We start from the raw sequence: 19379 nt of genomic DNA, 5'->3' as shown, positions 1-19379 counted from the left end.
CGCCTCGACTGACATCTCTGCCCAAACTCTTTGCCTTTATAAATGTCTGCTTGTGTCTGTGTATGTGCGGATGGATATGTGTGTGTGCGAGTGTATACCTGTCCTCTTTTCCCCCTAAGGGAAGTCTTTCCGCTCCCGGGATTGGAATGACTCCTTACCCTCTCCCTTAAAACCCACATCCTTTCGTCTTTCCCTCTCCTTCCCTCTTTCCTGATGAAGCAACTGTTGGTTGTGAAAGCTTGAATTTTGTGTGTATGTTTGTGTTTGTTTGTGTGTCTATCGACCTGCCAGCACTTTCGTTTGGTAAGTCACATCATCTTTGTTTTTAGATATATTTTTCCCACGTGGAATGTTTCCCTCTATTATATTCATATATACACAGTGTGTTATATTTCAAGCAAAAATTTATAAAAAGGAGTTATTTTATAAAATATTGTAGGTTTGATCTTGTAATTGGTAAGTACTTTTTTTTAGAAACATTTGAAGTTACGAAGTATTTACACAATTAAAATTCCTATTATTAATTACACAATCCTGTACTGTTTATTACATTTATTTCTGGACTCATTTATGATATAATAATCAAAATTAATAATATAAATAAAACTAGTAGGAATTTGTTAAGAAAAATTCTAAACCCTTTGGAATATTGTTATTTCCTCAGAGTGTGGGGGTGGTAAGCTCGCCTCTGATGTGATCAGACATATTTTTGTGTTAACAATGTAATTTTGGCTTCCTTCACATGAAAAATCAAAAGACTATATGATATACTAAAATGTGAGAGGACCTGATGTTAGATTTTCAGATTCAAGAATCAGACCCCTAGACAAGAAGAACTAGAGCCATCTCATCATGACAAGCTAAGTAAACTTGAAAGTTTATTGGAATCTTTGCTCCTCTCTAATCTTCATAAAGACTTTGCTTATTAGTTACTTGGACCGGCCATTGTGGACAATAGATGGAAGAAGGAAGGAGGGGGGAGATTGATGTCTTTAATTAATTATGTTTGGCAGAAAATTACAAAGTGAAATACAGTATTTTGGAGTAAAAATAAGTTATTGATCCTTACTTTATTGCAACCAAAAGTTGCACCCTAACTGTAACAACAAAACAAAAAAAGACAAAGATATAATTTTATAAAATCACGGCACATGGCTGCACATAGAGTGAACATAAATATCTGGCACACTCATGCCACAAAAACTGAAAATGAAGCCACTAAGAAAACTGAATTAGAAATCACAAATTTGGAATTATGTAAGCTAAGGGAGGAAAAGGACTCTGGACACTGGGAAAAGGTACCAAGCAAAGAGCAAAAAAGGGAAACAATTGATAAAACTTCTGAAATTCAGTTACCAAATCAGTTTGGCTTGCTATCTGAAGTAGTGGAGGAAGGACCTCATTCAGATGTAGTTGAATGTAGGTTGAAGCAGAATACTAGCTTAAAGGAAAAAGACAGGTTGGGATCAAACCAGAATAGGAAAAGACGAATTCTGCTTATAGGTAGCAGCCACGGGAGGGGTGTGGGCCAGCAGTTTCAAGAGAAATTAGGTGCAGGGTAACAGGTCACAAGTTTTGTGAAATCAAGGGTTAGCCCTAGCCAGGTGACAGAAAACTTAGGTCAGGTATGCAAGGACTTTGAGAAGGAAGATCAGGTAATTATAGTTGGGGGAGCAGGAAACAGCCTGGCTATGAGTCTGTGGCAACACTGACATGCCATAACATCTCTGGCGCGCAAAAACTCTTTGGGGTCAAGGCGGCCATTATGTTCTGTCTATGTGATACTTTCGATGTGTAATGACGTATATCTGAAGTGTGACAATAAATGTGCTCATTGTTTTAACAAGTGGATCAACGGGTTGTTATTTATAATGATAAGGACCCAAAATTCAACATTGGTGACTCCGACGACACACTCTTCCCGTGTTCTACATGAGTTCAATAACAAAAACAATCATGTGTGTACGAGTGAACCGCCTGTATTGTCATGTGGCCTACACAACGAGCTGTACCGCCCTACGATTTATACAGTCAGAATCCACCCACCTGCACTATGCATGGACTCTATACATCGAACATTTCAAGGCCCTCCAACCTGCGAGTCAATTGCAGTACCACAACACTCACAGACAACGCGTACATACCGCCTGCCATCTAGCCTCAAGATCGTTCTTGCAAACATACAGGACTAAGTGTGAAAAAGAGATCCGGACATTCCACCGCTAACGTCGCACGCTCAGGGGTGCACAACCCCTCTCAGAACTTTGCACCAACTTTCGGAGCAGTGCCACTACACAGCTGCTACATCATCCGCGCCGCGATTCGGTTCTGCGCCTGGCTATACACAGCCTCAATTTTCTGATTGAACTGAACAGTGTATAGTGTGACCTCTCCTAGTACCTCGCCCAGTTTTGCTAGACATCAGACAGCAATTACGACCGATCTGAGGGGTGTAACAGTTAAGGGGCCCCTGGGCCTACCCCCCCCCCCCCCCCCCTCTCTCCCGGCAGACACCATATTGACTGCTCCCACACCTGTGGCTCTTACACACACAGTGCTCGTGGATTCCAAACCAACAAAGTTACCTAAACTGCCGACTTTTGCAAAAATGCAGCCCAACACATGGTTCGCATTAGTCAACTCTATATTCGCCGCCACAGGCATTGACTCAGAAGAATCACACTTCCTGTGTTTGGTGGGACATTTGCATGACCATTTGGATTTGATTAGCAACATTGTGATCAGCCCGCCGCCTTCACCGACATATACGAACGTGAAAAGACTCATTTGTGAAAGACTTTCTTGAGCTCCAGATGAGATTATTCATCACATCATTCACGAGGAACACCTGCATGACCTCACCCTATCGTAACTGATGTGTTGTGTGATCGTGTCTGTTGATGAGATTCTGTAATCAAAAAATTTCTGCTTCAACGCCATTTCAATAACTGCGGACCACTGTTCACGAATAGTCTTTAGTCTGGCCCACTTGTCTGCTGAATTTGTGCACTTCATAACAGATTGCAGTTGCTCAAACTCCACTACAGTAGGTAGACTGAGCATTATTTTCACATTTAAGTCGCCCCAAGTTGTTTGGCTCTCACCAACTTCTTTGGCCTCGGTTTCCTCTTGACGATATCGAGCACTTTTTCAGCATGAAAAATAATTTGCAACTGATATTTCCACAGTTGGCAATTTTTTGTGTCAAATTTCTTGATACTGTATGTTTTCAATTTATCCGTCTTCATGTAGGCTGAATGTAAGTCAAACTTATAATACTCAGTTCAAAATGAAAATGAAGGTTTTCCACAATAGACCAGAGAAAAACAATGGCTTCAGAATGTGAGCGTCATGGTTCACACAAATAAAAGTCTGACCAAAAGCATTGAATTCATAGAACAGAAACAGATACCGTATGTATGTGTATGCCTGGGCCCATAATCTGATGTCTTAAATTATGTATGGCAGAAAATCACAGAGTGAAATACAGTGTATTGGAGCAAAAATAACTTATTGCTCCTTTCTTTATGCATCCAGAAGTTACACCATAACCATAACAACAAAACAAGAAAAAACAAAGATACAATTTAATAATGTCATGGAAAACAGCCACACTCAGAATGAACATAAATATCTGGTGCACTCACCATGAAACCTGAAAATGAAGCCACTAAAAAAACTCAATACAACAAGATCATTGCTGTTGACAGAGATTATAACACATTTCTGGACAGACAATTTTTGGTGCAGCTTACCTGTAACTAATGCATATTTCTCTCTCCCCAAACAATATAATAAGCGAGGGATGATTTATGGGGTTGAAGGTTTTTGTAGGCTCACGAAAGATACGTGTAACTTTTCTCCTCAGATCCAATGCTTGCATAGCTTTTCAGTAAAGCCATTCACTGCATCCAGAGTATTTTTCACTCGGGAACCAAACTTTTTACTTATAATAAATTATTCTTTACCATAAATGTTGTGATTTGGTATGAAGTTACTTTCTCTAATACTTTTGACAAGATTGGAAGAACAGAAATATGATGATAGTTTCCTATGCCTTATAGCAATGTGTAATTTTTTACTGCTACTTCTCTGACCAACATTGTGAATTAAATTTCTGGTTATGAAGATGTAGATGAAGAAAATATCTACGAGGAGCTAAACAACAATGCCTATTAAATGGAATTTGAGCATCTATGTGACGCAAGTATAGTGAACAATTTGTGTTCAGTAGAGGATGAGAATGAACTCATTTTCTTGCCCACCTCAGCCCTGAAATGTGTTGATCTGTTATTGGAGTATTCAGGACAATGTTTTTTGACTGTACCAATGTTTTGACTCTCCAGAAAATTAAAACAAACGTCAGGAAAAAAAATCGAATAAAAAATTGAAAAAGGCAAAAAACTAAATGAGTATTTCCTAATTCATTCATTAGCATGTCACATTCTGTAAACCCCTTCATGAAGGAGAGGACTCTGGGATGTGCAGTGAATCACATTATACTTTAATGGGCAGAAGTGAACTCTGCTCAAGTAATGACAAGTACTGTTACACTCAAGCCAGTAATAAATTATGGTAATTGTTCTAGATTAATTTATGTATTTATGTTGGGAGCAAGACAGCCAATTTAAAAAGAAAACTGCTCCACCTCGTACAGTTCTAAGTTACTGTTTTTATCTACTACTTTAAATAGAATATTTATGTAAGTTTACACTGAATTTGAAAGTGAACTGATAGCAAGTGATACAATATACAGCACATTTCAAGTGAAATTTTGTAAATAAGTTTCCAGTCCCCAACAAATAATGAGTCAGGAATACTATAGGCTTTAAAATGTAGAATGTATAGTGGATAAAGTAAACAACAACTGCCTAAGTATTTTGGACTATCCATGTTTTTTGTTGTCTATGCAGTCTCAGGTCCTCATTAAACTAGATAATCAGGAACTTGCTGTAGTTGATTTAATATACAAGATAATCATTTATGTGAAAGTAATAATTTGCACAATATGTTCATTTACAATATTTTTAAACATAAGGAGTATAGCTAAAAATTTTATTCATAGTTTTGCAGAACTAAGTTTGCAATTTTCAGATACTAACTCATCTTTCTCATGTTACTCTTCAACAGTAGTGTTATCATCATTTAAAATTTTATTAAGTGATCCATGGCAATACTCAAATTTCCTAACGATGTACATCCACATTTCATTAGATCATTGTCTTAGGCTTTTCTGATTTCTTAGAATCAAGCATATAATTTCCTGGGACATCTTCCACCCATTTGCCCAACTACTTTGACCAAGTTCCAGTTTATTTTCTTTACAGTAATAACTACATCTTCCAATTCAGTCTGTTCATCAACCCACCCTCAGTTTCTATTTTTCTGCCCCTCCTTACTATTTCCAACACATATCTCTATTATTTTCTATATCACCCAGTTTTTATGGTTTTTATATTAAAAGTCTATCAATAAATCTATTTATTCATCCATTAACAATATACCTTGTATGGATGTAGTCAATTACAATATAGTTTCTTATCTTTAATTTGTTTCAAAAACTTGGATAATAAATACAAATATTTTATATCAGTATAAATAAATAATATTACTTTTCCATATTCAGATATTCTTCAATGCTATAAAAAGTATGTGTTAGTATAAATTGTTTAAGATCTACCTTGAATTTAGGAAATTCTTTAATTTTCTTTATTGTAGAAGGCTACATTTTGTGACCTGAGCAGAGCCTTTGACTGTGTACAGCATGACAATGTGCTGAATAAGCTAGTTTACTATGGTTTTGATGACAACAGTATAAATATGTTCAGACTTTTTCTAGAGAACCGTCAACAAGTTGTGTGCATTGGTAGGGAGAAATCAAATTTGGTTAATGTTAGGTACAGAGTGCCTCAAGGTTCAGTGCTTGGACCTTTACTGTTTATACTAATGATTAATGACCTGCCCTTATTCATAAATTCTCACACAATATTGTATGCTGATGACACAACTTTTATACATAAAAACTCTGGTCCAGGTACACTGAAAACACTGACCGAAAATACCCTTGCTCAGTCCTCATTATGGTTCAAAGTTAATAGCTTCTTACTAAATGAAAACAGAACCCAGACACTTTACTTTAACCTCAAAGAGATTCCTAACTACCAACAATTAGAAGCTGCTAAATTTTTAGGTGTTACTACTGACAATAAATTGACATGGGAACCACACATTAAAAATATATTGGCTAGGCTTTCAAGAGTTATTTATCTAATTGGAAATTTAAAAAGACATGTCCCCAATGACAATGTGAGATCAGCAGATTTTGCCTTCTTCCAAAGCATCATATCTTATGGTATCTTACTGTGGGGTATTAGCTGTCATGTAAATGACATTTTACTTTTACCCGATGAAAGTAATATGAATAATAACGGATTCTGATAAAACAGAACATTCTGAACCTCTGTTTATTAAAATGCAGTGTCTTACAGTAGTAAACTTAGTCATCTACAATGTTTTATTGTTCATTAGAAACAATGTCTCTAATTTTGTGTTAAGAAGTGATATTCATAGCCATAATACGAGAAACAGAACATCTGTGGACGTGCCATATCATAGATTATCAAAATCGCAAAACTCCTACCCAGTTCTTGGACTAAGGATGTTTAATAGACTAAGTGCTGACTTTAAAGAACTGCCTGTAAATATTTTTAAAACTAAATTATACAAGCTACTAGTGAACAATCCTTTTTACACCATTGATGAATTTTTTGAAGAAGAAAATACTGTAGTCTAACGTGTACCTATTTTATGTAAACCAGTTTACATCGATATATTAGTTTATGCAGAAATATGTGCTCTTGACTTTGTCTATTGCCGTAATGAGCCGAATGACAATAAAATTATTATTGTTATTATTATGCACTAAATAGTATTTTGGGCTGGTAGTTCACACTTTTTTGGTAGAGTGCTCCTTTGTGGGTGTCTCTGTGAAAATCATCCATGTTCCTTGTTTCATGGTTATGAACCTGATTATTTAATGTTGAAAATTTCTGGTGAGTTTTCAGAAAGCATACACATTCATAGATGTATAAGCTAGGAAGAGTCATTATTTTAAATTCTTTAAATATTTCCCTGCATGACACTATGCAGGGAACCCCTTTCATTATTCTAATAGCCCTTTTTTATTTATTTATTTATTTATTTATTTATTTTATTATCCATCTTTAGACATTAAGAAATGCAATTGATGTCGTCATTTATGTACATATACAGTTTACATAACTAACAGACATGGTGTAATATATTGTAGATCATTATTGTCTAATAAGATACAAAAATTTGTCCTTGATGCTGGACAAGGTATTTGCATTATATTTACATGTATAAGTTTAATCTAAGTGAAACTATATTAGTACCGGTACTTAAGATCTTCTTTAGTGCACATATATTGTGTAGAAAGCTTTTTCTCTAAGCCATTTCTTCGTGACACTTTTAAACTCATTCATTGACACATTATGTGCCTCTATTGGCAACATGTTAAATAGTTTTACTCCCATGTACCTGTAATTATCTTGAGTTTTCTTTAGTCTAGCAACTGGGATGTCAATTTGCTGTTTTATACGTGTGTCATGGTGATGGATAGATTGTTGTAGTTTGTGACTGTGTTGGTTTTCTTTTGTGTGTATCAGACAACTTAGTATAAAGAGAGCTGCAACTGTTAGTATTTTTAGATTTTTAAATATGGTCTACAAGACTCGTTATTTCTGACTCCATGGATGCATCTAACTGCCTTCTTTTCCCAAATGAAAACTTGTTTTGCTACGGGTGAGTTTCCCCACAACAAAGTGGCATATGTTAAATGGGTGTGGAAAAAGGCATAGTATGCATTGAGTAATAACTTACCACTAACACATGACCTTAGTTTACCTAACAAATATGTCACACATGCTAACTTAGTACAAATATAATCAGTATGACTCTTTTGAAGTTTGAAAGCTTGCTTTTCCCCAGAAGATCACACCACATCTAAGCAAACTATTCATGTAAGCATAACAGGCACACAGTAACATTCCCAAAGAATTCTTAGCACACAGCAGCATTTACTTAATTTTTTACTCTAGATGCTTTACCCATCTCAAGTGCTCATCACCCATATACCGAGGAATTTTGTGTACGGAGCTTGTGCAATAATATAGTTCCATCACTCAGCTTTTACTCTTCTTCTAGCTTTACTTTTAATATTACTGAAATTCATCAATACCATTTTATCCTTATTTATGATCAAAGCATTATCGCTAAACCATTTTCCTGTCTCATTTATTGTCCTAGAGATACTCTGCTGTAGATTATCCTCAGTGTATCCTCTTATAGAAATGCTAGTGTCATCAGTGAACATTACCATTTCTGCAACTGTCTGACCAACAAATGTCAAAATTGGCAGCACAAACAGACTTAAACTTTACATTTAAGACAGATGTGTAACTTCTTTTGAAAACCCAATTTAGTGCACAAAAGGCACTTCAGACCATTTTATTCCTTTATTCATTTTTTATATGTCTCGCTCTTCTCCTTTCTTGTGAAGTAGAATGATTCCAGCATTGTTCACATTTTGGGGAATTTCCTTTGCCTGCGTGCAGCAAATTCATATTTTTGAAAGTTCATTTTTATAATTTTTTTTCCATCTCTGATAATTTCGTTGAAATGCCACCACCTTCTTATGTCTTTTCTTCATTCACACCCTGAATGGTTTTAAATCATCTATCATTACTCATGAAATAGCATTACTTCCATGACTCATAACCTGTGCCTCTGATCCATCTCTTAAACTGTGCAAATACAAAAGAAATCAAAAAATACTTGCACAGTTTTCTCCCTATTGTTAATCAGTGCACCATCTGCTGTCTCAAGTGATAAAGTAAATTGTATACAAAACGTAAGTTTCAGTTCTGTTATCTTCGTACACCCATTGCTTTCAAATATTTCTTGTAAGAATTTTGATTGTATCCTCTTCAAGATATTTCCAAATAATTTAATTGATTCAACAATTTCTTTCATGTTCCCATCATCATTTGCTTGAAACCCACACCTGCTCTCAAGTTATTGCTAGTTCATTCTGAGATGTTCTTGACTTTAGCTTATTCATACAATTTCATATTAACATAAAATTATGTTAAAGAATGGGAAGTCCAGTTGGGAATATCAACAATATTATGAAAAGGACAGATTGCTACCCACCATAAAGATGACACATTGAGTTGCAGACAGGCACAACAGAAAGACTATCACACAATGAACTTTCGGCCAAAGCCTTCTTCAGAAAGGAAAAGAAAAAAAACACAAACATTCACAACAACAAGCATATCTTTCCTGTTCAGAAAGGATGTTATGTCACTTCTTGGTAGGTGGATCATTTATTACACTTATACTCCAGTATTTCCAAACATAAAATAATTAGGCACGTCCACTATCTTGTTCTTACCTTTCACATTATAGTAAACATATTTACACAGATTCTAGCACTGCATTAGTGCAAAGGGCCAGCAACAAAATTTAATTATTATTTATTTAGTTTTCTATCAAAATTTGATGTAATCTTTAATGGTGACTATTTTCGAAAATGTGCATTCATTTTCAAACAATTGCCTGCATCTCCAATATTTGACTGTAACATTGACCTGCTGTGTGAACAAGCCTTTTGCATCCTCCAAGGGGATTATGTTACAGTCAAATATTAGAGATGCAGATAATGGTTCAAAAATTAATGCATGTATTCAAAACAAGTTAATTAAAGGTTATAAGCAACTTGTAGGGAAGCAGCCTACTCACACTGTAATAAATTCACATCAGTCTTTCCATTGTGTGCCAGCCGAATCTGCTGTAACTAGCTCTGACGTCATAAATGCTGCGCAATACTTTAAAAATCAAATAAATAACCTAAAATGTTTCTAGCATGTCAGGAGTAATACTAAATTAATATGTGTTGAATATCAGTTTGATAACTTTAGCCATTTTCAAAATTTGGACGTTTTTCTGTAAAAATCATTGGTGCAACAGAAAAGAGCTAGAGACTTCAAAATTTATAATCAGATTCCTTTTTCATAAATATTTAATAGAAACAGTCTTCTGGATCTCACAATTTAAGATTTTAGTTGAAATTCAATATTTTCTGGTTTTTGTCTTAAAACTTAAGGAAGCAAGATAGATTAAGTAGGCTAATAAATAAGGCTAGGATGTTTATATTTAAGTAGAATGGAGATCCGCTATCACCATAAGGATGTGAGAAGTTTCATTTGAATACCTATGAAACTATAGCGATAGCGTATCTCCAAAGGGCCAGTTCAGAGCTCTTCTACTGTGTGTAGTGTAATTAAATTAATTCTCTCGCCCAAAATATTTAACTTAGCCACATCAAAATTTTATTATCAATACTTACCTGCGTGCTGAATGCATATTTAAATTTAGAGCTTCATCGGCCATCAGCAAAAGAAGCTATGATTTATTCGGTAACCTAATGTGGTGCATTACTAGCCCAGCGGCTAGTCGGGAGAGCCGATTTGATCAGGCTTTCCCTTAGCCGTCCGCACCGCGGCTTTATATATAAGAACGCTGCACGAGGAAGCAAGGCCCCAGTTCTCTCCAGACGCTGAATAACACACCATCTGTGTCGGGAGTCGCGTCGCATCGGTATCATTGCTACAAACAGCCTCGGATGCCGTATTAAGTTACTCGGGATACGTGTAACCATGAAATCATTTTCGAGTGAAGTATCAATTCTGGGATGATTTTCATTATCTAGCTTCAGTTTGCGTATGTCGTATTTTCACGTGCCGTCGCGGGACAGACATTCTACCATTATTTAGCGTGGCGTTTGATGAAACTAATCATCAAATTATGGCGAGCATTCATTTAAACATTTAATTTGGACATTTATAGTTGCATCAGCACATTAGACCCTGAACTGCTCTGTTAGTTAGATTGTGTGGATTCTTTTGTTTTCATCTGTGACTTTCAGAGTACAGAACGTTTTTTTTTAAGACCTTTTTTTTTATTATAAATCCCAGACAATCTCCTAATTCATCAGAGCTATAAGCTGTAACTATAAGTGTATTCTCAGATGAAGTGGGCACTAGGAATTCTAATTACAGGCTTCACGTTTTGCTAATCACTTTCTGGTTGCCAATATTGTAGTTAGAGAGCCAGTGTTGAGAACGGCAAACAACAGCAAAAATAATAGGAACATTTTTAAGAACAATATTTCACCCACCGCTGCACATATAGTTAATCGGCCGGGAAGTGTTTCTATATTCAAACAAACATTTATGCACCAGTTAAGCAATTAATTCTATCCGCTGCCCCACAAACTGTGACAGAAAACTAATCAAATAATGAACATTTTTCTATGGTTTCCTTCCATTAATTTTATCATAGTTTTTCAAATATATTCTTCCATATATTAAGTTAACTATCTGAAAGGAGATGGAAGATTAGGGCACAACATCTGCCTTCAATGATATCATTAACAATGGCATCTATTTTTTTACATATTGATTTAAAATAAAGCTTTATTTTTAATATTATGGTACTTACTTCCATAATAATACTGGTCCACTGTTTTTAACCATCCAACATCATCATGTGAATGTGGTATCATGTGAACATTTATCATGCCAGGAATGGTTTCATGGCATGCCTAAACAGTAAATAAATTTTCTGTAAATTGTTTTGTGTTATATGCATTGATAAAACAATCTTATAATAAACATAAGAACTAGTTCATGGACACTTCACAAATATATTTTCAGATTGCTATTCAAAAAACTCTTGTTATTTACCTGGATTTTCCACTGTATGTTATTTACCTGATGGTATGTGCATCTTCATGTTGAAAGAAATTTACATTATATATCAGTCATGAAAAATAAGTGGAGTTTTGTACAATTATAATGTTTCACACTTGATGAAGGCTTGGTCGTGTCATTTGGCTGGTTAGCCTGCTTAGTTTATGATAAATAACGCACAAACAATATATCATTTGCTTGGATGACAATGAATTCCTTTTCCAGTGACTGCAATTGACTACATTTAACTAACTGGTGCCTTTCGGAGATCACTGTTATGTACTTGTGTCTGATTTCCTTATCCTGAAGTTTCTCCACTCTTATCCTCCTACACATGGACCTGACCTCCTGCACTTTCGGCCTCACAATCTCTATTTCACTGCAGATTAAATAATGATGAGTGTCATCAAAGAATCCCCTGAATACACGTGTGTCCCTCACAGCCTTCCTGAATTCCTGATCTGTTATTATATAGTCAATGACAGATCTGGTTCCCCTGCCTTCCCAAGTATACCAGTGAATGTTCTTATGTTTAAAACAGGAGTTTGTGATTACTAAGCCCATACTGGCACAGAAATCCAAGAGTTGTTTCCCGTTCCTGTTGGTCTCCATATCCTCTCCAAATTTACCCATAACCTTTTCATACCCTTCTGTTCGATTTCCAATCCTGGCATTAAAATCGCCCATGAGCAGAATGCTGTCCTTGTCCTTTACTCTAACAACTACATCACTGAGTGCATCATAAAAACTATCCATCTTATCTTGATCTGTCCCTTCACAATGCGAATATACTGACACAATCCTAATTTTCTTGCTAGACACTGTCAAATCTATTCACATCAGTCGTTCGTTCACATATCTTATTGCAACTACGCTGGGTTCCATTTCTTTCCTGATGAAAAGCCCTACACCCCATTGTGCTATTCCTGCTTTGACTCCTGACAGGTAGACCTCGTATTCTCCCACTTCCTCATCTTTCTCACTCCTTACCCGAATGTCACTAACAGCTAAAACGTCCAACCCCATCTTACTTTCAGCCTCTGCCAGCTCTACCTTCTTCCCAGAGTAGCCCCCATTGATATTAATAGCTCCCCTTCTCATTACCATTCGTATCTTAGGAGTCCCTGGTTTGTCAATTAGAGGTGGGACTCCAAAGGTCCGAGGCATTTTGCTCTGATTGTTGCTAGCATCATATTTATAGTACCAGGGAAGCAGGTTGCTAGCCTTACTTGCCCCGGGTCCCATTGAGTTTTACCCCTCATGGTTGAGGGACTAACCGGTGGATTCGGTAGTCTTTGCCGTCTGAGCACAAAGGTGGCCATGACTCGGAATATGTCCGAGATGCCCAGCCTTATTCCAAAGTAACTGGTATCCCGACTGTCAGGACCATTTACTTGGCCACTCACACATTGCCCATGGTTCATGAACTAGGACATGATACCAGGAACCCACACCATGAAAAAGGATTTTGTGATAAAGTTTGGTCAGAGACAGAAAAAACTGTGTGTGTTGATTTTCATTTAATTCCTCTAACTAATCAATTGTCTATTCAAGCCCCCAATTAAAAAATGATCCCCTAGAAAATGTAAGTGTCACAAAATTCTTGGGTCTATGGGTTCAGCAAGACAAAGTGGGACACACATATAAATAACTTGTGTAGAAAACTATCATCTGTGTGCTATGGCTTAAGAATTTTAAAGGCTACAACAAGCAAAACAACAGTACTGCAGGCATACTATGCACAGTTCCACTCATTAATCCGATATGGGATCATTTTCTGGGGATACTCAACTCACAGTGTAAAGGTTTTTAGAATGCAAAAAAGAGCTTTAAGAATAATTTGTGGTCTTAAAAAGATGGAGACCTATAAATCCAATTTTACTGAGCTTGGTGTTCTAAATGTTCCAAGTTTATTCATTTATGAAACTATCTTGTTCACTAGGGACTACCTCCTGAAAACAGGCAAACTGCTACAGAACAAAAATTTACACAACTATAGTACCAGAAGGGAATCAAATATACATCAAAAATATCACAGAACAACCACCTATCAGAGGAGCATTATTAACATTGGTGTAATACTACACAATAAGATACCAGAGGAAATAAAAAATACTACTCAACCAATATTTAAAGCTAAACTAAAGGCAGTTCTAATAAAGCACTGTTTCTATTCTGCCAGAGAAATCACAAAATAACAGTGTAAATGCTAACAATTTTTATTTTGGAGAGCAACATGGTAATAATTGGAACAGAAATTGGAATAGAGATGATAGAAACACAAGGAAGTGGGAAGGGGTGTTAATTCAGGAAACAAAACACCAGTTTGGGTCCAATTGTTGGCCTGCAAGTTAGGGACTCATGAAACAAATCACAAATGAACCAGAAATTACGCAAATATGGACATACAAGAAAAACATTTTAGTGAGGCAATCAGTAGCTATCTTAAAGATGTGTACTATCCTGTTAATATGATATCTATCAAGAAAGAAATATGTTCTACAGATAAGGAAAAATATAGAAATAAGGTCAGTGAAAATTTAAAAAGAGGGTACAGAAGAAATTAATTTATCAGAATTCTATGACTGGGTAGAGACTTGTCAGTTGTCATGTGGTTGATTTTGTGTTGATTTTGGAATTCAGAAACTACTGGAAGAACCAGGTAAGAAAAAAGTGAACAGTGTATTAATGAACAGCAACTCGGGTGAAACTGGGTAGTTAAACAATAATGAAGTAGGGAATTATGATGTTGGTAATTTGTGCAGTGAATGATATTAATAATGCCATTAAGCCAGGATGTTTATGGTAGTTTTGAATATAATGAATTGAAGAGGAGAATGAGAATAGTAATGAGAAAGAAAAGTATTTTGTTTGCTTTAAGGAAGAATTGCAGGCATTAGGTACTAGAAAGGAAATCTGTAGTATTGGTTATGATGCTGTAGAGATACCCAAGGACACAGCAAGGATTTAGGGACATTAACGACAGTGTCACAGCAAACAAAACTCTTGATTTAATTACTAGTAAGAAGGCATCTATAGAGGATCATACTAATTCAGGTATAGAGGATCATACTAATTCAGTTACCAGTTATGACAGTGACAGTAACCTCCTTTTGTTATGAATGAGAATGGATCTTTTTTTATATAATATGTGGTTAGATATTGGTGCTGTTGAGAAAGATGAAAGCATTAGAATCATGATAAAATACATCTGCATTTAACTTTATATCCAGACTGGTGACATAAAATTAATCATGTTATTGTAAAACAACTTAAAGACAATTACCAGAGTGCTGATATAAGATATACAAGTAAGAGTATGTGGATTGATGAAATTCTCAGTAATAGTGATAATGTTGTGTATGTTAATTTAAAGAATGTGCCAAAGCAATGAAAATGGTAAGAACAACAATGATTTTGAGGGATTTCATTTTGAAGGGGTAGAAGATGACCTGTCATCTATATGAGGATGTTAAGACTGATAAATGTACTGAAGTTTGTTGTCTGTTCATTAAGGTCAAAGTAGGATCATGCAAAGCCAGGAGTCTTGTTGATACAGGCAGCCAAATTTCAGGAGTATCTGAATCTTTAAGTAAAAACCTAAAACATAATGAGAACTATGTAGAATTATCTATAATTGGAGTATGGATTAAAGGAGCAACTGGGAAACAGTGAAATGGTTAAAAGTCAGGCTTTAATAACTCTTACAACTGATGGACAGCTTTTACACAAGGGTGTTTAATAATTCAAAATCTCTGTGAAGATTTTATCCTTGGCAAGACATGGACAGTCAGTGTGAATGCAGGTTTTGATTCGGGAGGGCAAAAGTTGATAGGCAGTGTAACTGATGGAGACTGTATTTGTACTTTTTTTTATATAAAGTCAACTATATCTTATAAGGAGGATAAAATAAATAGCATACAATGTTTAAAAGACAATGGATTTGTAATCAAAGATATGCCAGGATTAGATACAGATAAAGCAGAATTTAAAGAACTTGTAGAGACTAAGGTTTCAGAAGCAAAGGGTTAATTGGTAATCAGAAACAAGCGTTGGAACCAATGTTATGGGAGTATAGTGATATGTATAGTAATATCCCAGGTAGAGTGAGAGGACCTCTGTGTACTTTGCAACTAAGCCCACATCAACCATTTTTTATAAAGCCATATTGCATACCTATAGCCAAGAGAGCTGCAGTTGAGAAAGAGTTGCATAAGATGGAAGTGTGTGATAATCATTGAGAGAAGTGTTAGCCCATATAAGAACCCACTAGTCATCGTTTCTAAAAGAGATGGGGGAGAGAGATTGATTCTCGATTCTAGGCATTTGAACAATTATTTGCACAGAGAAACAATATCACTCTTAAAACATTGATGAACTTTTATACGAATTTAAAGATATTCATATTATTTCTAGTTTGTATTTAACTTCTGGACTTCATCAGGTACCTTTAGCTCCAGAATCATGTAACAATACTGCCTTTCTTTACAGTGGTTGATGTTACCCATACTGTGTAGTACCTTTTGGTCTGATGTCACCAGTAACTGAGTTTATAAGTGCATTAGATTATGTACTTCACTTGATCAAGATCTGGTAGGAGAACGTGATGTTTATGCAGATGACATTTTTGTGAATGGACAGAGTTGAGAAGAGCATTTGAGGTTGTTGAAGTAGGTAAGTGAAAAATTTAGACAAGGAGACATGACTCTGAAACTCGAAAAATGTAAATTTGCTGTTTCTGAACTAAAATTCTTAGGTCACATAATACTCAGGAAGAAATCTTGGTAGATCATGATGAAATTAAAGCAATCTCAGATTTTCCAGTGCTACACAGTAGAAAGCAACTGAAATCTTTTTATGATTTACGTGAATTTTATCAAAAATTTGTGTGTTGACAAAGCTTGAATGCATCCTATTTAAGCAAATTACTTAAAAAAAATGCTAATTGGGTCTAGGCCCTAGAATATCAGCAAGCATTTGAAAACATTAGGAAAGAACTGAATAACGAAAATTTGTCACACAGACCAGATTTTAGCCTACCATTTTGTTTACACACATGTAGTAGTGATAACGTTTTGGGAGTAGAACTATTTCAGGAAAAAGAAGGTAATGGGGAAATCATATATGACACAATTGCCTTTGCAAGTAGCATGCTGTTAAAACATGAGAAATCTTACATGGTTACAGAAATGGAACTGTTAGCTGTTTACTTGGCATGTACTAAATTCAGCACCTATTTGTTGGGGCATAAAGTTATTGTACATTCAGACCACAAAGCACTAAGTCACCTACAGGAATGTAGACTATATCCTAATAGTCTTACCAGATGGGTAATGTATTTACAACAATTTGATTATGAGATTAAATATATTAAAGGTGCAGACAATGTTGTTCCACATGCTTTATCAAGAATACCATCAGGTGGAAGTGATGAAAATTTTTGTCAAAATGAGGAAGAAGAGTTTAAAATCAGATATATGAAGGGTATACTTGATGAGAAAATTATTAGAGCAATGTGTAACAAAATTAGAAGGAACCAAAACTGTGATCCATTCTGGAGGACAGTAAAGACTTGTTTAGGCAAAAGATGTTATGAAGTATACAAAGGAATACTTTTCAGGAGAACAGATGTGGATTCTGAAGACTGAAAGTTATATTGGCCAGAGGAAGAAGCTGAAAAGTTGATTAAGTATATACTTGAGAGCTATGGAATCTATGGCACTCAAAAATGTACACAAAAGCTGCAAGAAAATGTTTATTTCTATAACATGGCTAAAAATGTTAGGAAAGAAGTATCTACTTGTGACAGGTGTCAGAGTGTCAAGATAAGTAACAGAACTTGTCAAGGTGAGATGCAAAATATGACACCGGAGATGTAGTTGCTGTGGATTTTTATGGAAGTTCACCAAAAAGTAAAAATGGTTGTTGTTATATTTTTGTTATGGTTGATGTTTTCTCTAGGTATATAAAATTATATTCTGTCAGGAGAGCTACGAGTAATGAGATTTTATTCATTTATTTATCTGGTTCTGTTGATTACTTATTATACAACCAGTGTACAAGTAATATAGGACAAGTCAATTGATACAATACACTAGTACAAGAACATTTATACATCAGTTGCACAGACATTTGTTTATTTACCAAGAACAATTATTTGCATGCAGTATTAAAGCCTGCCTTATGCCAAAAACAGTTTAAATGACTGTTTAAAATAGTAGAATACGAGATAGTGCATATTTTTATGCTGCTGAATATATATAAGCTGGTAAATTTGCTTCATGGTCATGGTTTGGACTGAATACAAAAATTAACTGCATTCCTTAAGAAGAGGTTTAAGTGAACGCCCAAGAGTGTGGGATACATGGGAGTTCACATTTTCTCATAATGACATAGATAAATCTACATTTTATCACCACAATTTCAGTTAAACTGCAAGTAACAGCATCACACTTTATCTTTAAGGGAGTGCTTTTCTTAGACAGTTTCCTCCACTCTTATACCTTATAACTCTAAGTATTCATTCATTTTATAGAAAGTTTGTTTGATGAGAAATAATTTTAGTTTCCTTTTGAAAACCTGTACATTATTTATTTCCTTTTTCATATTGAGAGGAAGCTTATTGAAGACCTTTATACCTGACTCAGTAACTCCCCTATGTACTTTAGTGAGAGCTGCAGATCCTTGGTGAAACTTTTTCACCTGTCTTGGTTGTGGATGTCACAATTTTTCTGAAACAATTCTCTACTGTCGGCTACAAACATCAGTGAGTATATATACTGACCTGTGATGGTAAGTAACCTGAGAGATTTGAAGAGACCCTGCAAGATGCCCCATTAGGGACCCCACATATTAGTCTCACTGCTCGTTTTTGTATTCTGAATACTTTTTCAACATCTGCAGCATTTCCCCAGAAGATTATGCCATAGGAGAGAACAGAATGGAAATATGCAAAATATGACAACAACATTATTTCTCTGTCCACTAATTGATGGAGAGCTCTTAGTGCAAAACACAATGAGCTATGTTTCTTGACCTGCTGATCAGTTTGTTCTTTCCATCTTCGGTGTCTGTCTATCTGGATACCTAGGAATTTTGTATGTGTGGTTACATTAATTATGTGATTGTTAACAAGTATTTTAGGAACTATATTTTTTTATTAAATCTGTATATTGGTTTTTGAAAGATTTAAGGTTAGGCTATTTGCAGTGAACCATTTGTGTCTTGAGTAGAGCCTGTCATGGCTGTATCCTGCATTGTGGAGTTGGGTGCTTTTACAAGGAGACTTGTATCATTGGCAAACATTACTAATTTTGCTCTGTTATTAATTGTGATTGGTAGATCAATAATGTAAATTAGGAAAATTAGTGGCCGAAGAATCGAGCCCTGTGGGACTCCATACTTTATACTTCCCCACCCTGATTTTAATGCTGTACCTGTCCCCCTTAAGACAACCCTTTGCTTCCTCGTCTGTAAGTATGAGTCTATCCAAGTCAAAGATTTGTCTTTAATGCCATAATGTGGAAGCTTTTTTAAGAGTGT

The 19379-nt window shown here is 35.5% G+C and overlaps 1 protein-coding gene across 1 annotated transcript in view; it reads right to left on the bottom strand.

Annotated features, from left to right (window-relative positions):
• The window catches only part of LOC126240382 (lysosomal alpha-mannosidase-like), a 293209-nt gene that overhangs the window by 263198 nt on the left and 10632 nt on the right, over positions 1–19379 (bottom strand). The window contains exon 2 of the mRNA XM_049947921.1: positions 11587–11689. Coding sequence (XP_049803878.1) covers positions 11587–11689 — 103 coding nt within the window. The remainder of the gene's footprint in view (positions 1–11586; positions 11690–19379) is intronic.

Source organism: Schistocerca nitens, chromosome 1, assembly GCF_023898315.1.
Source record: "Schistocerca nitens isolate TAMUIC-IGC-003100 chromosome 1, iqSchNite1.1, whole genome shotgun sequence".
NCBI lineage: Eukaryota > Metazoa > Arthropoda > Insecta > Orthoptera > Acrididae > Schistocerca > Schistocerca nitens.
This window is presented reverse-complemented; position numbering and strand designations above follow the sequence as displayed.